This window comes from Notechis scutatus, chromosome 4 (genome assembly GCF_049901735.1).
Source record: "Notechis scutatus isolate UNSWTSFEM ecotype Mainland chromosome 4, rNotScu1.2, whole genome shotgun sequence".
NCBI classification, from domain to species: Eukaryota; Metazoa; Chordata; class Lepidosauria; order Squamata; family Elapidae; genus Notechis; species Notechis scutatus.
The window spans coordinates 144602334-144625778 of NC_142012.1; the positions used below are offsets into that span (position 1 = coordinate 144602334).

The 23445-nt window shown below is 40.6% G+C and overlaps 1 protein-coding gene across 1 annotated transcript in view; it reads left to right on the top strand.

The window, feature by feature from the left end:
* Positions 1-3059: 3059 nt before the first annotated feature.
* The window catches only part of GMPS (guanosine monophosphate synthase), a 39341-nt gene continuing 18955 nt past the window's right edge, over positions 3060-23445 (top strand). Inside the window, exons 1-2 of the mRNA XM_026665439.2 lie at positions 3060-3401; positions 16876-17057. Of these exons, the coding sequence (XP_026521224.1) occupies positions 3375-3401; positions 16876-17057 (209 nt within the window). The 5' untranslated portion in view covers positions 3060-3374. The remainder of the gene's footprint in view (positions 3402-16875; positions 17058-23445) is intronic.

Sequence of the window (23445 nt, forward strand, 5' to 3'; positions counted from 1 at the left end):
CTGATTGTATTTGCATGGCACATAGAACCAGTGAATTGTGTTTTATTTAAATGAACCACCTCATGGTTCTGCCACATCATAATAAGTTTATCATCACTTTAACAAACATGCATTCAGAAAGTGGGAGCAATATTCCATTAATTGTCTGATTTTAACTTCTAAACTTATTCTAGCTTTATCTGTCATATCAAGTAATTTTTTTGTCATATATATATATATATATATATATATATATATATATATATATATATATATATATTTATTTATTTATTTATTTATATTTTATTTATATATATTTATTTGCATTCAGCTAAAGGAAGGAATAGGCTTTAGGCACATACTACTTTACCTATACAGACATATTGATGATTGGAAATCTTGTTAGATCTTGATTTCAGGTTCCGATATCCCAGTATTGATGAACATATAAAATCTATTGTTCCTTCAGCAAAACGTGGAAGTTGAAAATGGGGATCAATAGCCACAAAAATCAACTCTCAGACTGAACATGCAGAGAATTGTGAAAGAAGTGATAATGATGCAAATACCGTTTGGATGTATTTGCACACTATGTTGAACTTTGCCATACACCTGTTGCATGTGCAGATTGTTCCCTACTGAAGAACATATTCTCCTGTTTACCTACCAAAATGATCATATCTATAGTAGTTTGAAAACCACTTTCCATATTTGGCTGGCAGACTGGGGCCATATTGTAGCAGTAGGAAATTGTCCCTTAAATCTGCAGTACAAATACCCATATTACTTTTGATGAACATGGCTATTAGATGTGAATCACAGGGTAATCAGGAGAGCTATTAGTGGCACTCCATGATGTATAAAGGAAACTTTGCTAGCACCCCTGTAAGAATACCTGAGGATCCACCAACTTAAAAAAACAAAAACAGCAATGCCATGGAATTATACTATCTTCTATATACTGTACCGATACCATAAACTAGCCAAACTCATTTCAGTCTGGTAAACTGTCTGAAACGAATCCTGAATTATTAGTTTGGTGCCACGTCCATGTTTACTAATAAAAAATTAGCATTTCTGTGAAGTTCATCATCCCTTCCTATGCAATACTGCTTTTAGATGTATGAATAATTATTTTTGTTGTTGTTCTTCCTCAGAACAGAACTTTTCAACCAGCATCTTTCCTAGCCCCCCCCCCCCATTCTGAAGTGGTACAATCCATTATGCCACGTTAGATCTTTGCCACTTTACCTTTGAAAGGCAGTTGAGCTGTTGATCCTAAGGCACATCATCAGAGAGTGGATCAGATTGCCCTTCTGCTAGTACCAAAAATATGGTTTCTTTTTTCTTATTTAAATGGATAGCATCTAAGGTAATGTATTTTTATAAGATAAGAGAATGTTGTTTAACCAAGGAGGTGAGATGCAGTCTTGAACACTGAATATTGAATTCATTGGGTGAGGTCCAAATTTTCATATGTTCCCCCCATTTATGATCTTAACAATACTGACTTCAAATAACTTGACTAGGGATTAGTTCTTGAAACTCATGTAGTCAACTACAGGATCCAAAACTTTTGTCCAAACAGTAAGAGCAGAGTAATGCCACTGTACCACAAGTTCTGCTCTTTTTGTAGGTATATGTGATGTCACAACACTTCTGTAAAAGGAGTGGAGCTTGAAGTGCACTATTGCTGTTGTCATTTGCCTCTGGTTGATCACTGCCTCTTGGAGGGCACAGGTATGGGAAAGGCTACCTTAGGATATGCCACCACTTACATTTATTTCAAGATAAATATGTCCATATTCTATCAGCATCTTCTGCCACGTCATCTCATCCCCAGCTCCAGTGATCAAAGGTTTTTTTTGGTATCAGACTATTCTCTTTAGCTTCACAGCATCTATCTACAGTTAATAAAATCCACAACATCCTCTGCTCTTCCACTGAAGGAAAGTCTAAAGACTGGAAAAACTGGAAAGATAATGGGGGACAAATAAATTATGCTGGCAACCGAAGAATAGGTAAAGCCCCTTTGGGTTCAGCATGGGGGAGGGTCTATTTTGTTTTTATGCAGGCAACCCATTTTATTTATGTTATGGTATTTGGGAGCTGGTCACAGTGAAGTGAACCTTGCAGCGAGATGGGTCACAAATTTATTTTATTAAATGTATGTGTTGGCATTTCGAGTGGGTTGGAAATTTTGAGGTGAAAATTTTTAAATGCTGTTTTATGATTAAATACTGTTTTCTATATATTTAATAATTTACATGATGGCATTACATGGATGGATTGGAAATTTTCTGCTTCCTGCTTTTAAAATAGCAAGCAATAGAAATCAGATCTGGCCTGCAAAGTTCCATGGCTTAGTCATAAATATCAGAAAATGTTTGATCAGTTTCCTGATCAATTAGCTGATTGGTGGGATTGATGAATACTGTAGCTAAATCCCTCTTTGGTCTATCCTACTGCTTAGCTGAAGGGAAAAACCATAGTAAGAATTTTTGAGATGATCTCCGTAAATCAGAAGAAAATTAGGAGCTTAAAACTGTTTTTTTGCATTAGTTTCTATACTCCACTGTATTTAGGGAAACTTCTACCTTAAGAGAGCAAAATAATTGAACTGTCTGACCCTGACAAAAACAGAGCAGAGGAAAAGTTGGGGAATTAAATTTTCAGGCATTCCTCTTTTCCACTTCTCATGATTACTCAGAAAAAAAAGTACCCCGTTATTCATCTGAGTGCAGAATATTGCAGGCACTGGAAAGATGCAAGACTTCTTGTTGCCTGTCCCAGTCTCTTGACAGTTCCAATCACGGGTACTCGTTATTTTTCAGGCCCGTTTTAGGCGCCTTTTGGAAACGGGATAGGGAGTTAAAGAGAGCGCTGGATATCACTTCTTCACCCCGCGGCTGCTCCTTCCAGGATCCCCCTTGAAAGAACAAAACACAATGTTTAAGCTCCTCCTGCTCCTCCTTTCGCCTTTCCCGCTGAAAAAGACTTCCAGGAAGCAGCGTTTTATGTATTCAATTCCCTCCTCCTCCTCCTCCTCCTCTGTGGCGCCTCGGTCGGTCGTCAGTAGGCGGGCTCCGCGCGCGGCCGCCAGCCGTACACTCTCACTCTCTCTCGCACGCCCGGTCGGCCCCGAAGAAGGCGGGTCGCGGGGACCCAGCTCCTCCTCGCGGGAGGCGCGTCTTCTCGGGGCGGGCGGCGGGATTAGCTCATCTCGGCGGCGGAGACAGAACAGCAGCAGCGGCGTTAGCGGCTCGTCCGCGGCAGCTTCGACTCTCGCCCTGCTGGGTTCGGCTCAGGCGGAGGGGCGCGGAGAGGCTCGCTCGTCCTTCTCGTCCCCGTCCCCCCCGCCACCCCAGTCTGGGTGTTTGTCTCCGGCCGGCTCTATGGCTGTGTGCAATGGAGAAGCCAAGGTCAGTGCCGCGCCGGCGGAAGGGACGGCAAGATGATAGGGGAGAAGGCAAGCAGGCAGGCGGGCGGGCGCGGGGAGGAGGGGGAAAAGCCAGCCTCGCAGCCGAAGCGCGCGGTGCCTTCCCTGGCCTGCCACCTTCCTCCGGGAGCTTTGTGCGTGGGAGAAGAGGCGGGAGCCGGTGGCAAGGGCAGACCTGCTTCCCCCACCGCCTCCCCTCGTCCCCGGGCTTCGTCTTCAAGAGCAGCAGGCTTTCTTTACGCGCATACCCCCCCCCCAATCTCCATTCCCAGCAACGGCATTTCCTTTTGGCCCTTCTCTCTCTCTCTCTCTCTTTCCCCCCGCTTCTCGGCGGGAGGAGGGCTTCATGCCGGGCACATGGGAAAGAGGGCGGAGGGATGAGGAAGGAGAGGCACGAAGAAGGGTGACTGGCACTTGGCTCTCCCTCCCCCAAACCCCGGCACCGGGGAGAAAAAGGAAAGCGCCCGGCCTCGAAGTCTGCCGCTCGGTGGTGGTCTCTTTCCCCTTCCCCTTCGGGCACATTCCCGCTGCCACCCGCGGTCCCGCGTGGCTCGAGGCTGCTTCAGACACACCTGGCAGCCTCGTGGCCCTTCTCCCCCTTTGCGCGTGGCTGGAGAGAAAGAGAAAAAGCGGGGAGAGTAAGAGACATGGGGCGATAAGTCTCACTTTCGAGTCGTTGCTACTACTTCAGACGCCGACTGTTTGTTACGGGTTTCCCCGCCCCCGCCTTTTAGAGCCTTATTTCCCCCACAGCTGAAGTTATAAGTTAGTTCGTCCTCGTATCCACAAACTAAACTAGTAAGTTGTTCTTTTCCAAATAATGCTGGCATGAAGTTCTCGGATTTTTGGACACATCCAGGAAAGCATGGCGCCTGTCAGTTTTCCTCACACCTCTTAAACTTTCGTTAATTGAGGTAATCAAGGGATCGGCCTGAACTCTTCCCCGCACACACATTATGTTTAAATGCATACTTGGTCTCTGAAGCGTAGTTTTCTTAGTTCAAGGTTTTCACGTTAAAAAAGAAAATGTTTTGGCATTGGGTATCTTTGCTACAGCAGTTGCATCGTTGCTTGTTTTGATGTAACTTAATGCTGATTCCTAAAATAAGGTAAACTTAAAACGTATTTCAATGAAAAGAAAAACTTTTTAACAGTTGGATTTTTAACAGTTTTAGTATATCACAGATCTCTCTATCTTCCCAAACACTGCTATTTCCAGAGTTTCCAAAATCTGTTATGTCTGAGCACCATTAGATCAAAGTAAAAAAAAGTAAACTCTGCCTGCCAAATGTAGGTGTGATTTGCACAGATTCAGAACCTCCTCCTAAGAACTTTTTATGACAAAGTAGGGGGGGAGGCTAGTTTCATTTTTAATGTGGGGGCCAATGTGCTTATCTATAAAAGTTAACTCTTGTGTTAATGATATTTGATATTTAGTCACAAAAGCATTAGAGTACCAGAATGAATAATGGTGGATAAAATAGTAAGCTACATCTTTTTTTTAATGCATCTTATTTAGAATGAATTCTGAGGCTCCAGTGTTCTTTGGAGTGTATTTTTGAAGTTAAATATATTTTTCTGGCTCTTGATACAAATAATATTTGCAACTAGAATTAGATGTTTCCCTCTAAACCCTACAGTTATAAAAATGTGTGTGTTTTTTTGCTACATACAGACTAGTGAATTTAAAATTGTAACTGGGAATATGGCTGTGTCAAAAAGAAGAGTCATTCTAGTGTTAAGATCAGTGTCTCTTTAAAAAAATCTCTTACGGAGCTGACAACATAAATGTTTTATATGTATTTTCTTGGCTCTTTATGGAAAACAAACTTGATGTAAGAATTTCAGATGATGGCAAGAATAATTCTCAAGCCACAACATTGGTATTGAGAGCGACTGTAATGGGAAGACACTTGTCTTACTTAGTGTCACTTATTCCTTTTAAGAGCCTTATTTATTTAAGCACCTTGCCAGTATTATAGAGTTCTGTATTCACCACAGAATTTCATTTTAGTCTTGGATGGTCATTTTGCAAAAAGAAAAGAGAAGCTTTATAGTAGTTTAGCTTCTCTGATCTTCTTAAAAGCAATAAGTGTGTTTATGTAACACATCTTTTTGAGAAGTGTTATGTCAGGCAATTGTTTTGTTTTATTACCAGTTTCCAAGAGACACATTCTTCAAAGACACTTTCCTAAATACTGTATTTGTCAATATCATTCCAGTATATAAGTTTGTGGAGGATGGTAAACAAATGAAAATCAGCTACATTTTCTTTGCTTCCTTTGATTCCACACAGCTAACACATACAGTAAAAATATGAAGCTAATTCTGAGTAGTTCAGTTCTTAGTTGTTTTTATTGAGCTGTTTTATTGGTAAATTCCTACATTCTTCTCCTCCTAGGTATATTCCCTACATCTACTATAAGGGAGCTTTAAATCACTTTTGGTATGCATTTTGAGATTAGGTTTAGCTTTATGTTTTACTCGTCTTTTTTGGAGGGCGTAGTGTCTTTCCTGTTTTTGCAGAAATATTTTTTTTCCAGACCACAAAGTTATTTTTTTAATCTAAGTACACGTTCACTTACTTGTAGCCTGATCTTTAGGAAAGTTAAATGGTCCTGAGTAAATGCATTATTTATTTATTCCATTTATTCCATAAATTTCAGATTAACTCTGGCTTAAACTAATAATAATAATGTAAAATATAACCAAAAATATCAGAACAGCAGTTTAATATATTAGAGGATAAAAACCATATTCCTGGACCACAATTTTAGTTAATATTGTTAGGCTTCAAATGCCCTTCAGAACAGATCCATCTCCAAGCCCTTCCTGAAGGAAAGAATCATTATATGGATTTAATAAAGGTTTGAGAATAGATACTTCCTAAACTCTGAAAAGGAAGCTCTACTATAAGGTGGGGACCACCATGGGAAAATGCTGCCTCTAAGCCAGGGGTCTCCAACCTTTTGGACCTTAGGGACCACCAAATTCATAATGTTAAATCCTGTGGACCATTAATATGAATCCAGCATGCCGCTCACTGAAGCGCCTGGACTCCCACTGACAGGATGGGGTCCTTCAGGCACTTAGCTTGGCTGCCTGTTTCTGCAACCTTAAATAATGAAAGAGTCATTTGGACCTGTTTCTCATAGAAAACAAAACACCGGGATCTCTCCCCCCGTCTCTAGCTCTGTCTCTTCCCCCCCCGCCCCGGGGTGGGGGGAAAGGAACCTCTAAACTGGTGCTGGGTAGTGGGAATCTGATATCTGAAGGCCAACGAGCTATGTGCTAAAGACCAGATGGCTGGCGGGAAGGTGGGACAATCCTGCAGTGTCCCTAGCAAACCCATGTTGTGGCTGCTGCCTCCGGCCTCCTGCCTCCACGCATCAAGGAGGCCGAGCAGCAGCAGGAAGAACACAGATCTCCTAAGCTGCAGGAAGCGGCTGCCAGTGATGCCCTCAGGTGAAGATGTTGCGAGGGGAAGGCCGAACCCCTCCCCTCAGCTGCAAAGTGCTCACCACCCCTCTGGCAGCTGCAAAGCCTCCTTCCCGCTGGGTGTGTGAGCGCTTCTGGCAAGGAGGAAAAGAAGCACGGTGGGAGGAGGCATGGTGGCTGCCAGAGGGATGGTGAGTGATTTGTGGCTCCTGAGGGGAAGGGCATGGGAGATCACGCCATCACCTCACAGGCCAAGGAACACCCAGGAAGGGCTCCGATGCTGTGATCTCCCGTGTGCTACCCTCCCTCCCTGTGTGCACCATCCATCAGCCCTGTTGCAGACACTGGTGCACTACGGACCATCAAAATTTTCTCACAGACCACCGGTTTGCAACCTCTGCTCTAAGCCCTCAACTGTTTAATCTCACCCTGTACATTGAGGCAACCCTGATCATCTCCATCTGATTGAGTGTATTGGTTCTATCTGGAAGAGGCAGTCTGAAGATATTTTCAAGTGAGGCCATGTAAGGCTTTAAAAGTTAAAATCATCCCCCTTCTAGTTTATCAGATGTAAATCAACAGCTCCCATAACATTGCTATTATATGCTTGTAGTGGCTATTGCTTGTCAGCATGTGAACAGTTACATTCTGCATAAATTGCTGTTTCTCAGCAGTTTTCAAAGGCAGCCCCATATCAAATTTATTGCAGTAGTCCATTCTGACAGTACTGGCAAGAGCATTAAAATCAGGTGGGTTAAGTACTTAACTCTATATAGGAATGCAGGCTTCCTTTCTCCAACTTTCTGAAAATATGAATACATTCTAAGATATTTTAAATGCATTTGCAAGATGCGGGTATCTGGTGTGATAGTGGTAACAGAACAGAATAACAAAGTTGAAAGGAACCTTGGGGGTCTTCTAGTCCAACCTTCTGCTCAAGCAGGAGACTCTAGGCAGTGGTTCCCAAAGTGGACGGTACCGCCCCCTGGGGGCCAGTGGGATGTCTTAGGGGGCGCTAAGAGGCAAGGGGACTGGCAGGGGGTGCTAAGAGGTGGCGGGGGGCGTTCGAGGGGCTGGCCCTGCAGGTTCACCCATTGACTAGCACTGCTCCAGAGCTGGCGCCTCCAATGCGGAAGCGGTGGTACGTTACGTGCCGCCACGGCCGTGTTCGATGCGCCGCCCCCCTGCTGGATCCTTTGGGGATGCTAAGAGGTGGCAGGGAGGCGTTCGAGGCACCGGCCCTGCAGGTTCACTCATTGACTGTAGCACCGCTCCGGAGCCGACGCCTCCAATGTGGAAGCGGTGGCACGCTATGTGCCGCTGCGGCAGCGGTCAATGCACCGCCCCCCTGCCACCTCTTAGTGTCCCCAAGGGGGCTGGCAGAGGGGCACTAAGAGGCAGCGGGGCATTTGAGGTGCCAGCCGGCCCTGCAGATTCACCCATTGAGGCGGCAGCTCCAGAGCGGTGCTACAGTCAATGGGTGAACCTGCAGGGCCGGTGCCTCGAACGCCCCCCTGCTACCTTTTAGCATCCCCAAGGGGGCCAGCAGAAGGGCGCTAAGAGGCGGCAGGGGGGGGGCGCGTCAAACGCGGCCGTGGCAGCATGTAACGTGCCACCGCTTCTGCATTGGAGGTGCCGGCTCTGGAGCGGTGCTAGTTAATGGGTGAACCTGCAGGGCCGGCCGGCACCTCGAACGGTCCCCTGCCACCTCTTAGCCCCCCCTGCTGGCCCCCTTGGGGACGTTAAGAGGCGGCAGGGGGGTGTTCGAGGCACCGGCCCTGCAGGTTCACCCATTGACTGTAGTAACGCTCCAGAACCGGTGCCTCGAATGCGGCAGCACGTTGGGAAAAGCCACTGCCACCGCTTTCCCAAAGTGCCACTGTCGCATTCTGTCTGTCTGTCCATCCATCCATCCAAAAGGTCTGTCTGTTTGCCTTCCTGTCTGTCTGTCTCTCTCTCTCTCTGTCCATCCATCCATGCTCGAAGCGCCAGCCCTGCAGGCACATCGGGAAAGTAGAGCAAACCCAGTTTGGGAGGGAGGGAGGGAAAGAGAGAGAGAGAGAGAGACCTGAAGCATCAGATTGAATGAGGCCTGGTTTAGACGGAGGCCCTTTTCCACATTGAAACATATTTGCCAGCCAGCACATTGAAACATCTTTGGCTTCTATTAAAGGTTTTGTGGACGAAACATGGTCAAGACTATCAGGAAGCTCTCACATTTTGTTGAGGCTTTAAACAGGATCCATTGCACCAGATCTCCACCCTAAAAATTACTTTTCCCCAATGTATTACAGTGCCAATTCTGAAGAAGGCAAAACCAAAATGTACTGGTAAATTACAAGAACACACACAAACACACACACTCCCTTCTAACCCTGCTGGAGCAGGCGATTGGACTAGAATAGATATCTCATTATCTTTCTCCTCCCTCCCTCCTTTATTTCTTTTTCTTTCTTTCCCTTTTCTCTTTATTTTCTTTCTCTCTTTCTTTTCTCTCTCTCTTTCCCTCTCTGATGCTCATCCCTTTGGATCAGGGGTTGCCAAACTTTTGGACCTCAGGGACCACCAAACTCATAATTTTAAATCCCAGAGACCACTAATATTAATTTAGAGAGAGAGAGAGAGAGAGAGATTTATTCAAAAAGTAAGTTCTAATAATCTAAAGCCATAATCGGTGTTCTGATTATCTAAGACTTTTTGACTTGCTGTGGTAATGATTTAGTTTTTTCCAAAATACCAACTTTTTTCTTATAGGCAAGGACTAGAATCACACATTACAGTAAGTCAGGAGCAAAAAGACCCCCATAATGTGATTAAATGCAATGTGAACCCAGCCATTTGTAACTTACTCTCCAAACAAGTGGAGGAGTTGAATGCTTAGTTGATGTATGCATGTAGATGAGAACAATTTACTTACTCCTAGTTTCCCCACCCCCTTTTTTGTTAAAGAAGTTCAATTATCCTTGACCAGTTGTTGCCTATGGGGATTTGTTATCAGATTCTTTGAGGGAAGTGTTTCAGCTTCCTTGTGTTGATTAAGGCCTTATTCACACATTTTCCTTTAATGATAAAAGTACTTCCCTGTGACTTTCTCTTGTCAGTACTATGTTCTAAGTATTTGTTACAAACCAGCCCTAATCATGTAGAAGGCTTGACAACTGACAGCTTTCCTGGTATGATAATGCACTGCTGTCATTGTATAGCAGGATATATAAGAAACACTCAATACTGATGAGATGAAATAGTCTTGTGGACTTATCCTGTGAAGTGGGAATGTAGGAGATAGTCTTTGGGGAAAACAAATTCAACAAACTCTATTAGTATTTTTCAGTCTATGTTCTGATGTGCACCATAGGTGTCTGTTATAGGCCAGATGATATCATGTTATCAGTTGCCCTTTATAGATGCCTCTGGTATATATTCTTAAACGTTTTCAAGGGAGAGAGCATAGGGGAAAACAGAACGCTGGACTAATCTGAGTGACCGTATAGTTTCTTAAGGCGTAAGGATTCTGTTAATGCCAGGGATCTGCTTGCCTAGCTCATCCATTCGGAGTTCCACAATTTCTGAGCATATTGCAGTAGGAGGAGGATGGTTCTCTGGCTGACATTTAAAAGAAAAGTTCCATATCTAATGGGGCATTCTACTTCTTCATGACTTTTACACTCAGAGACATTGTCCCCACTGCTACTGAAATGACATTTAAATTCACTTGAAATATCTACTTTTCAGTAAATAGAGTAGGAAGATAAATCGGCAATGGGAACATTGCAAAGTCAAGGCAGTTTCAGCTCCAGTATGTGTTGGTTGGTTTGTTTGCTATCTTTCCCACTACTTGCTTTGAATGCCTGGCTCACATCTGTTCTTTTTAGTGCAGCTGTGTCAATAGCATCTGCTAAACCAATCCTATGTTTTGAGAATTTCAGCACCAAAGCAAAGAATTTAGACTTGCATAAGACAATGCCACATAACCCCCATTCATTCATTCATTCATTCATTTATTTATTTATTGTCAATAAAAACCCTATTTATTTATTTGTTTATTTATTTATTTATAGTGATAAAAATTTCCTACACAGTTCTTTAAACAGTTAACAAAATATATATGACTTAAACATTCTTTCATGTTATTAGTTTATTTGGTTGATCATCCATGGAAAACATCAGATTTATCATGAATGAAACGATTTCTTTCAGTTCAGACTCTTGTGACTTAAATTAAGCCACACAACCTGATCGCTTGAAAGTGGATAAAAAGAACTTCTTGTAATTTTATTTCTTCTTTGACTACCATAATGTTCTTTAATTAATTAAGTTTTCTGATTCAAAATGCCAGCATGTTCCTAGCTTCTTTATAATTTCCTCTTTTATCTAATTTTGTATGCATCTGAGATTGTTCATTACATAATTCTATTATGGTTTTCTATGGATGCCTTTAGGATGAAGGCATATGACTACTGAAACTGTGAAGAATTGTTAAGTTTTGGTATTAAGCCAGAATTTAAAAATCATTGTTGCTTGATTGAAAAACCTAACGAGTTAGTTCTTGCATAAGGCTAAGCAGCAGTAGATACATTTTTCTGTCACAATCTATTATATAATCAGAATTACCTTCTGACATAATGCAGCCTATGAATAAAATGTTGAATAATCAGACTAATACATCCTTCTGCCACTGTTATGGTATATCCATTGTAACAACAGATACTTTCCGAAACAAAATCATCAGTCCAGACACGATATTAATTATTACCACAAATTCTCAGTAATGACAGTTGTAGTTTCTCCTAGCTTAACATGTCTTTTTTAAACTTCACTCCATGTCTTAACGTTTTTTAAAAAATAACATAGCATTCTTATTTGTCATAGTGGTACTCAGATATTATACATTATCAATCTTAAGACACATTTTATTCATCAATTCTGTTTGATCTTCTAGTTTCATATTTTTAAAATCTTCATCTTCTGTTTATTAATCCTGAAACCTGCTAATACAGCAAGTTCTTTTAATTTGTCCATTAATATTTCAATTCCTTTTAAAGGATCTTTCATAACCAACACCAAATTATCTGCAAAAGCCTTTAACTTGTAAATTATATCTTTATTTCTTCAATCCTCTCATCTATCTCTATTCAGTATTTCAAGAACCAAAATAAAGAAGAAAGGAAATAATGGGCATCCATGTCTTGTTCTTTTTTGTAACTCACAGGGTTTTGATAGATTTCCATGACCAATTATTTGTACTTTCTGTGAAGTGTAAATTGATCTTATCTATTTTATAAACTTCTCGTTAAAATTCATCTTTCAAAACCTTGAAGAAGAAATCCCAGATCAAATTGTCAAATACTTTTCCAACATCTAAGAAAATCAATCAAACTTGTTTTTCATTATGTTCCTTCAATTATTCCAAAATGTCCAACACGTTTCTGATGTCCTTTAACTGTCTTTTAAGTAAAAAGCCGCATTGATCCTCATGAATAAACTCTTACAAAATTATTTTCAGTCTATTAGCTAGAATCACTGTAAACATCTTGTCATTATTAAATAATGATATGGACCCACAGTTTCTTGTTAAAAGTAAAATCTTGTTCTTCTTTAGGTATTAATGGTATATTGGCTGCTTTCCAGCTCTCTGGCATCTTTCCTTCCTGTCAGGTAGAATTCATTGTGTTTTATAAAGGTTGTAAAAGTTCATCCTCAAAACATTTCTAATAAGAATTTAATATCCATCTTGTCCAGAAACCAAAAGCATAGTCACTTTCAATACAAAAAAATATATTGTAGTGTTGAACTTTATTCTTCATATTCTCCGATAGTAGACAACTTAATTAGTCAACATTATTCACATAGAATGAAAACTATTATTCTCCAGCATGCTTGTGGGATAATTCACACATATGGGTTGAATCTGCCTTTCTGTCCAGAGACTGAGTCATCAATCTTTGCCACGCCTCTTCCTGTTGGGGCAGAAACCCCCTAGCCCCAGTCATGACTCAGTCTTGGCCCTATAGAGATGTGGAAAAGGTTGGCTCCAACAATGTCAACAGAAAGCAGCAGTTTAAAGTGTGGATTCTCCCAAAGGTTTGCAAAACTCCCTCAAGTATCCAAAACATCGTAAACAAGCAGTAATTGGAACTTCTGCCTGCTCCGTTTTTTCGTGGCACCCTGAACTACCAATTGAAGGCCTAACAGCCCAGGCAGTCAAGGAGGAGCCCCAAAACGATCCCCCATCCCCGGGGTGTGTGTGTGCTGAATTTGTGATCGCCCCCAGCGTTGTCGCACTCCCAAGGCTTAACCAGGTGGCTCTGGAGCAGCTGCTTTCATTTTTGTGATCTCCAGGTGATTTTGGGGGCCAGCGGTGGCCATTTTGGCTGCGTGGCGAGTTGTGCAAGCTATCCAGGAGACTGGTAGGGCCGTCACTGTCACAGCCCAGGGAAGACTTCCAGGCCTAGAATTCCCTTTGGAGCAGCAGGATTGGAGGATTGAGAGACCTCTCTTCCCAGTAATCTGGGCAATAACAGCATGGTTGACCAAGGCAGCATGGAGCCCACGAGTGCTAAACGATCCAAGCAGAGTCCCAGGAAGGCCAGATCTGCAAGTAAAGAGGCTGTTAACAAGATAAAGGCAAAGGCTCTTTATTCCAGAAAGCCCACAAGAGCAGAAGAAAGAAGGCAAAGAGCATTGGAAAAGCAGTTCTCCAGAGCTCAGAAGCAAGCAGACCAGGAGAGGTATTCCCCCTCCCCCCAGCCGAGGCCTGTTAGCCCCCTCCCTCAGCAGCTATTAGCACAGGACTTGCCTGCAGCTTCCGGGGCTTGGTCACCAGAGGGAGATAGGGAGCAGGAATTTATCCCCCCTGCTGAGGAAATTCAAACTCAGAGATTTCCTTTTGATTGCATGCTTCCTCGTCCCACAGATTTGCAGATCAGAGACAGGACTGGAACACCTGAGACCACTTTTACTCCAACTGCAGTGGGGATGCGCTCAGCAGATAGAGTGGCCCCAGAATTATCAGAGGATCTTAGGGCCCTTATTGCCCAGGTAATTTCTCAAGGGGTAGCTTCCACCCTGAAGGGGAGGACCCTTTCTTCTTCCCCAAGATCTGATCCTCAGCCAGTGCAATACCAGGCCTCCATGGGTTTCTCTAGGCACCAGAGGGATGCTTCTCCAGCCCACTCTATCAGAAGCAGGGCATCTGGGATTGAGGAAGAAGTTCAGGGAGAACGGGTACTCAGAAGATGAGGACCTATTACCTGATCCACCCCCGTTCACAAGTCTGCTTAGTCTGGGACTGTTTAAATCCCTCCTCCACAAGGTTAGGACCACTGCCCAAATTGATCCCCCACCCACTATCCCAACTGCTTCACCAGACACTCAGGGGCCTAACAGCAGGTTTTTTTCCGATCCTACAATTCTCAAACAGGAGATCCCTTGTCCCAAGTTACTTTTGGACATAGTTCAGAGGCAATGGGCACATCCTTCCCCACACTTGAGGACATCTGCAGGATGGCTACATGGTCCTCCCTGTCTCCATTCGTAAAGCACTACAGACTGGACACATACGCCTCAGCAGAGGCGGCCTTTGGCAGAAGAGTGCTACAGTGAGTGCATACAGATGGGAGTGCACAGGACCAGACTTCTTCCCGCCCATAGGGACTGCCAGCTTTGGTATGTCCCATATGTGTGGATTATCCCAAAGGCATGCTGGAGAATAGGCGTCGGCTTACCTGAACGCAGTTTCTCAGCAAGCCTTGGGATAATCCACTCCCACCCTGGCAACCATCTGGTCCAGTGCCTAGGTGGGAGACAGAGCCAACGCCACAGGAAGATCATCAAATGGCTGCACCTTCCTCGTGACTGGGGCTAGGGGGCTTCCTGCTCCAACAGGAAGAGACATGGCAAAGATTGATGACTCAGTCTCTGGGCAGAAAGGCAGATTCAACCCATATGTGTGGATTATCCCAAGGCATGCTGAGAAACTGCATTCAGGTAAGCCAATGCCTATTTCCAATGGCAACTATGGCATGTTTACTATTGGTTAATGTAGACAAATTTCTAATATGCCGGCTGTTATATATGCATGCGCCTTTGTTAAGCATGTATGGAGAAATAAGTGTTTCTGATTTGGAAAAGTTTGGAATAAAGACAGCTTTGTGATTTGATCTTTATCTGTTCTCTGCATATGATCAAGCTACCTAAAGGTATTTGTTTCATCCTGTTCAATTCACTTTTTATTCTGTTCACATTCATTCAGTGCCCATTCATTCTTGATCTTATCATTCCTTAAGTGCCCATTCCCAAAGTGACATACTTAACGGTCACTCTCATATAACAAAGTGGGTAGAAGCATGCTTTTTCAAGCAGCTGTTTCCCTTCTTTTGACAGAAGTTCATTCTTTGCATCAAATGATACACTATCCATCCTCTACCGGTATTGGTAAATTTTGATTTTTAAAAAATATCTATTTTTCCATGTTTAATAAACATTCTGCCAACATAAATTTCACCTATTTACATTCATTTTACTATTTATATATAATCTACAGATCTTGTCAAGCATTAACTGTCTTGGTCTTCAATATATTTATTTTCAGATCCATATTTCTTATTTTAGCAGTAATTGAAATAATTCAGATTATCAGCCAATAATATAGTTTTATGTGCATTTTCATATCCACAAACAAAATTCCTCTAAATCTCGAATGTACTTATCCATAAATTCATAATATCCCTGATGTGCATCACATATCCTTGTCTTATTATTTGCTCAATACTAAACTGTTCAAAAAATATTCTATTTTTCTTACCCATGCTTTCCTTCCATCATGCTGCACACATACCATATTCAGTAACCAACTGTCAATTCTATTATTTAAAGTTGTATGCTACTATTATTTAGCTTGTATGCTACTTAAATTCTAATAACCTTTCAGTCAGAATTCTACAAATTTGTTTCCAGGCACACTTCATTAACTGTAGTTTTTTTTTTTTTTTTGTCATCCTTTTTTTAAAGGAGAACAATAAAATCATTTTCTAATCATCATATACAGATGTAGTCTTCACATTCATATTAAGCAAATCACAGAGCATACTATAAGGAAACCATCCATATTTCATGAGTTCTCCACTTCCATTGTGTATAGCTCCTTACACCCCTGGTCAAAGACCAGAGCATTTTGTATCCTGTATTTCAGCCTGTAATTATTTCTCTCATTGCCACACAGTTGATTACAGCTATCTGATTCTGACATTCAGTTGATGTCTGTTGTGGGGTGAGAGGGGATAGTGGGGTTAACGTGATATGTTTGTGTTCAAGAATGCCATTGCATTTCCCCAGGTTGGGGAAAGTTTGCATAGTCCATAGGGCATGGTCTGCATGCATTATTTCTCCCTCTGCCTCTCATCAACACTAACGATGACTTACTTACAGAAAGCCTAATAGCAAACATTTAGTTGAAGTTTACCTATTGTCTCGGGAAAAAATAATGCTGCATGTTGTAGAAATTGTGGAAGTGCCTTTTTTAAAAAATTGCAATTATTATTGAAGAATAAATAAAATACTGTTTTATTAAATCACATCCAAAAATAATACATTGAGGAGATACAACAGCATTTATATTCTATCTTAGATTTCAGAGGAAGGCAGAGAAGGATTTTTAAAACAAAGTTCTTCAAACATAATGGCATTTTATCCTTTATGTAGGAATTATGGAAATATACATTGGTTACTTAACTACTTATTTATTGTATAGGGATGTGAACACAATACAAACCAACCTCTGGGCATTTCTTTTTCTTCCGTTAGCTTTCCATGACACAGTATATGCACAGTTATAACCAGCTCAAGTCTGCTGCTTTCTGTTATGCACAAAATCAAAAACATTTGTTCTCATACCAATAGGCTACAAGCAAACTTGTAATAAACATCTAATAGTTTAACTTAGCAGCTATTGCTATTTTGAAAACACATACTTTATGCCTATCTGCTTGTCCTGATAAGACTCTTATAAATCCTGTTTATAGTTGGAGAATACTGGAGAAGATCTCAAGGATGGGGTGTGCCGCTATGAAGGAGCTGTTGTAATACTTGATGCTGGAGCTCAGTATGGAAAAGTCATAGATCGCCGGATCAGAGAACTGTTTGTCCAGTCAGAAATTTTTCCTTTGGAAACACCTGCTTTTGCAATTAAAGAACAAGGATTCCGGTAAGATTGAGCCTTATATTAGTTATATGTATGCTCCATTAACAGTTTTGTTTCAATATGTGAGACCAGAAAGTTACAGCTTGTATCCTTCAACTGTAAACCAGACCAAATAATCTGTAGAAGACTATGTTTCAGCTTTTAAGTTGTATGCAGGAACCTTAAACTCTACCAAAGCAAGTAAGACTAGAAAATATAAATACTCAGATTCCTATCAAAGAGGAGATTATCTAATTGTGGGGTGAATTATTAATTTTCCCTAAGAGCCCATGAGAAACTGGAACTGTTGTGGAAGACCGAACCAATAGACTAAATTTAATTTTGCCACCGGCACCCACATGTTAAGGAAGGAGGGAACACAGAGCCTCATCTCGCTTCAGACCAGCCTCCATTCTGCCCCAGTCGCAGAAAAGTTCTTTCTCTCGCCTGCTGAATAAAGGAGTGTACTTGGATTCTGCTTCTGCCTCCATTCTATAACTTCCAGTTGAACTCAGGTGGGCAGGACAGGGACAACCAAAGGGCTGAATATGACCTGGGTGCCATAAAATGCCCAGCTCTGGCCTAATTCCATTCAAATGAAAACTGTAGATTACATTAATTAGTCCCATACATTTATCTATTTCCTATTGCATCACACTGAGACTAGTGGCAAATTTTAGAAAGGATTTTGGGTGTGTACCCAAGATTTCATGGAATCACATGTTGCTCTATCACTTCAGGCAATGAACTTCTGATGTCTAAATGTTGGCAAATTTAAGAGGTAATGGAGGGCCAACTAGTGATAGGATTCGTAATTTTTGGTTCTTTTCAGCTCCAAGGCTTTGTGTACATTCTATTAAGTAGTACCTGAAAACATTTGCATGAGAAGTAGAAATGGTGTGGAACATGCTAAAATCAGTTGAATTATATTAAATGAAATATTTTATAGCATTTTGTTTTATGAATACATAGATGCTTACCCATCTTACCATTCCCTGCTGGATAAGCAACATTATGTGCAGTATGGAAAAGAAGCAAGAAATAATAAACCAATGGAGAAATAAAAGATGAAAATGAAGAGAGCTAAAACTAAATATCTTCACTATAGTTCATACTTTCTATTCTTACAAACTGTCCTTGTTTCTACCATATGGAAAAAGTCACAAGTTTTTGAGTTTCTCTTTTTAACATCTCTTGAACACCATCCAAATATAGCTTTCTCGGTCTTTTCTTTTTCTTCTCCCTTGCAATTAAATGCTTATTCATTCTCTGTATTGCCAACCATCTCAAAATACTTACATCCTGACCACTTACCGTTGTATTAAATCAGCATTCATGGAGCATCTATTAGTTCCTGAATTCTCAGTTATATGAAAGGGAGATATGGGGAAGATTTTTCCCCCATGACCTGAGAAGCTAAGAACAGAAGTAATAAGTGGCAGCTATCTAGATTTCATCTGAGTATAAGGAGAATTTTCTGATGGTAAGAGTTATACAGCAGTAGATAATCTGCTTATGGAGACTGTGGGTTCTTCATCTGTAGAAGTTTTAAGGAAGAGGCTGGATTGCCACCTATTATGGTTGGTATAATTATTCTGCACAATACACAGCATTGATTTAGATTAAGACAGCGCAGCTCTTAGATGGGAAAGGACATTTGCTGCATTCAAAATAATTGTGGATCACAAAACAATAACTGGTGAGCCAATCTAACTGCTTGGTGGCTGGAGGCATGGCAGCAGTGATGCAGCTATCAATCTCTCCAGTTGAGACCTGCTATTATTGCAGGTGCCCTGTAGCATGTCTTTCAGGGCAGAGATGGCAACAAAAAACTATACAGCATATTCTTCCTGGTGGCAGTGACATTTTGAGGCAGTAATTTGTCAGAATTTTCAACAAATGCCTGCAGGATGAGGCTGCATGTTGTATAGCTCTGTTCTACATAATCCATGTAACCTCTTTGAGCTCTGCAAGTCTATGATTTTATGAACCTGTCTCTTATTATTACCAAATACACCTCTTAAACATCCATTTCTGTTGCATTCAAATTACTTTTCCTCTCAGTTTCCTTAACAAAATGAACAAAACACTCTGTTATTACAGATGATTCCGGTTTGCAGGGCTTCGGCGGCAGGCAGGAATCCGCAATCATGCACGGTTTCTGCCTGGGCTCGCCGCTGGAGCACCCCGAGCCAGCTGGCTTCGGGGCTAAGCCAGCCCGTAGAGGTGGTGAAGACGGGGAGACCCAGCAGGGTCGAGGGGAGCCGCACCTCTCCTCAGCTGGCTAAACTCCTTTTCCCGAAGGCGGTAAGAGCAGCGGTCATAATGGCCGCCTCAAAGAAGCACTCAGCCAGAAAAGAAAGTGCAGGAGGAAGTTAAGAAGTGAAAGGTTTTGGCTGACCGGGACAAAAAGTAACAACTAAGGTACCCTGGAATTTAAATTTTGCAAAAGATACATCGCTCCCAAAGAAGAGTCGGAAGCAGCGAACGAAAGTGAAAAGGGAAAGTTTTTTTTTTCTTCACTCTCCTTCCTCACGCTGACAACGAGAAGATCTGAATAAATAAATCGGAAAAATCCGCTTTGGCACCAACAGGTAATTAAACTGGAAATATAATTAAATGCCAAAGGGACAATAAAGATTTCTGAACATTAAAAAATCCTTTTTTTGCTATAAGTGGGAAGGGAGAGGAAAAGAATAAGAGCAGGACTTGAAAGGAGGAGACTGCTTGGAATTCAAAAGAATTTAAAGTTGAATCTTAACAAGACTTCTAAAGGATACATTTTAACTGGAACTTTGCAACTAAATAGTAACCCCAAGAAGAGAAAGTGAAAAAAGAAGAAAGTGTTAAAAGAAACAGCTGTGTGTATTCGGATTGTTTGGTGACTTTGGGACTTTTGGAAATTATATTTGAATGACTAAAAACAATTGGGTGGTTGTTTAAAAAAAAACTCTCTACAATGGCATCACCTCTGGATGAACTGAATGAACTGAAAATTGAATTTAAAAAATATAAAGAAGAGGAACAAGAAGGGAAGGGCTCCTTTGGTTCCATTTTTCAATTCTTAGAAATGGCGATTGGTGTCTACAAGAAACAACAAGAAGATTGGGACAAAGAAGAAGCCATTTTAAATGAACAAGTAATTCTATCTGGGGAAGAAAAGGGAAAGGGGGGAAAGAGAATGGAGAATCTAAGACCTAAAAAAACAGCCAAAAAGGGGAAAAATAATGTGAAAAGGGGATATAATGTTGGAAAGCAACAGAAAAGGGGAATACAGAAGAGGGAAATGGAGGTGGAGAGACAGGGGAGTAAAAAGGGGAGAGAGAAGAAAGGAAAGAAGGAAGGGAAGAGAAGTTACAAAGGTCTGGAGCAAGATGTAAAGAAACAGGATTTATTCAGAGATAATGGGTGAAAATTTAACTGAAAAAGGGATTCTGTAAAGGTACATAAGATAGTATTGTTATATTTGTAATAGAAATAATGTTAGAAAATTGGAAACGACATATGATTAAAAAGTGGAATAAAATAGTTAGTGTAAATTAGTGAAACTTTTGTGAATGAAATAAATGAAATGAAATAAATGAGAGAATTGAACTAGGAAGGAATGGGAACATTTTAACTATGCAACGTTTTATAAAATATAAGTGAAGTGGGAGGGAAGTAACTATGGAAAGTTTATAAGTGTTTCCATAGAAGTATGATACTTATTTGAAAAGTAATGTGTAAAATGTTCAAGATTTAAATGAATATTAATAATAATGATAGAATTGAATTGGTATGGATTGTTGTTTTAATTATGTTATATACTTATAATTTTTTCTTTTTTTAAATACATTGTATAGTTTTAGAATGTACCAAGCAGAATCCGAATGGAAGTTATGTATTATATTAAGTGTTACAATTTTAGGGGAAAGATATAAAGGCATCATACTCCAATCAGTGATTACAGGAGAAATTTTGCTTAATGAGAAAAGATAATAGACAGCTGAAACAGGACAGACAAAGAATATAAGTATGATTATTTGAATTGAGATGAAATAAATAAAATAAAATTAAGAAAGTTGAAAGAGGAGAGAAGTTATATAGAAAATGTAGAATGGTAATAAGATATGGAATGGAATATAAAAATGAGCATGAATTTGAATTTGTGTCTGCACGAAGAGATGTAACCGGGATCAGGCTGCTTTCAAAAAAGATGTTTTATGTTTTTATGTTCTATGTTTTGTTTGTTTATGTTTGTTTTTAAAAATCAATAAAATTTTCAAAAAAAAACCCACCACTCTGTTATTACTGTTATTACTTCTTTCAACATTCATTCCTTATCACAGACCACATACTACCCACTAAACGTATACAAGCATTTGTATATCTTAAATATTTCTCCATCCTTTTCCTTGTCATTAATTAACATTTTACCAAGGCAACCAATGCATCTAATTTCTTTAGTACCTGAACATCAAAGACCACATGAATGAATACATTTACTGATAAGGTTTGCATACCTATATAATACTAAAAATCTTGTGATCTTTTAAACTCTTTTCATTCTTTAACTGGATGAAACTATACATCATAATGCAGGGGTGTCAAATTCAAGGGCTGGATGCATCACACGCTGGCCACCCCACCCCCGTTTTAGAATAGGGGAAAAAAGTAATGATACGTCATGTGATGCCGTGAGTTTGATATCCCTGTCATAAGACAATTTTTGAACCAAGATTATCTCATATGGCCTAACTTACACAACGTATCCAAACTCCAGGTCCAATGACTCCTGAGGGTATGAAATTTTGGCAAGTTGCGGCTGCTTCAGCATACTGGCTGTTGCTATGGTGACATGACCTTCATTTTCACTTGACAGTTTCGCAGCCAATCTCAGGGAAGGGAAGGGAAAGGAGAGGAGAGTGAGAAAGGAAGATAGGTTGATTTGGCTGGCTAGTTGATTGGTTTTTGGTGCTCCCTGCGCGATTCCCACAAAAATATTGAATGGGCATGAAGTCATTCCTACTCCCACTACTTTTTTGGCATTCTTGGTCATTTTGTTTCTCTGTTTAGGTAAGGAAATGGCCCAATGGGGCACAGGTTATTATAAAATAAAAGCTGGACTTTAAGCCTGTTCACTGTCGTGTAGCAGAGAGCTATAAATAGGAGCAAAATATAACATTTGTTTTTTCCTAAGTGGTGTTCATGGCACTGTCTCCTATAAGTTGGTCTTTGTAGTCAAAGTAAAATTTCTATTGAACAGGAAGACTTGTTCTATTGAACAAAAAAGTCCCTTTGAATGGTAGGGCACATATACAATATTTTGTCCTTTAGTAAAGTGTAAAATGATTTATTAAGTTTCCAATTGGGGTGACAGGAACAATTCTGCTTCTCTGCATGGTTACTTTGGATATGTAGCTTCCTGTAGTCTTAGCAGGAGCAAACATTGATAAGTGTTGCTTTAGCATGGCCAGAAATAGGCTTGCCATGACAACATAAACCCTCAGGGTTACATAAAATGGAACAAATTTCCCAGATTCAAAGAAAACAAGGACGAGTAGGCCAGCCCTGATTTCTTATATCACCCTTTACATAGACAGACTGACTAGCTATAATGGAGGGCTGTCTACAGAGGCTCTCAGGGTAATTGATTTTTGATGGTCCTCAACTATCCAAAGAGCCTCCAAGGATACAAAAGTTGTTCTAGCCCAGTTTTATTGAATTCAGGGTGCTCAATAGGAGGAACAATTATTTCCCTGCCCTCAAATTGAGGTAGTTTGTCTCAATTTTATAAAATATCTGAGGAGGGCTGTTGATTTCCCTACATTGCTTCCAATTTGTTTTTAACTGATAAAAGAGTTCAGTGTTGGCAAATATATGTGGGCATGTTTTGTTTCTTTGATTTGGAAGCAGTTTATATAAAAGGAAAACTATAACTTTCTGTGAAGATGTATGCTTGCTCTCCTAAGGGAGTATTTACGTTGTTTTTCAGTTCCATTAGTCACTGGGTATAATCATGATTTGTTCATGTTTGATGGAAAAGTCAAACATTAGTATACAGATAGTCCTCATGAATCTGATAGAGCCTGGAGTTTCCATCATAAGTCATGATAGTCATAAGTCAAGGCACCCATGTGACCAATCTGATTTTATGACTTTTTTTCCAGCAATCATAAAGCAAATACTGTAGTTGTAAAGTGAATATTACAGTCATAAAGCAAACACTGCAATCAGAAAGCAAAAACTCCACTCCTAATATGAGTCAGTTCATTCCTATAGATGGTTTTTGGCCAGAAAATGCCAGAAACTGGCAAAAAATGTTATAAATCATGATCATGCAACCAACCATAAAATTGAGACAGTTGCCAAGCATCTGAAATGCAATCTTCTGATCAATCTGTGTGTTTTTATGTTTGTATGGTGTGTGCAT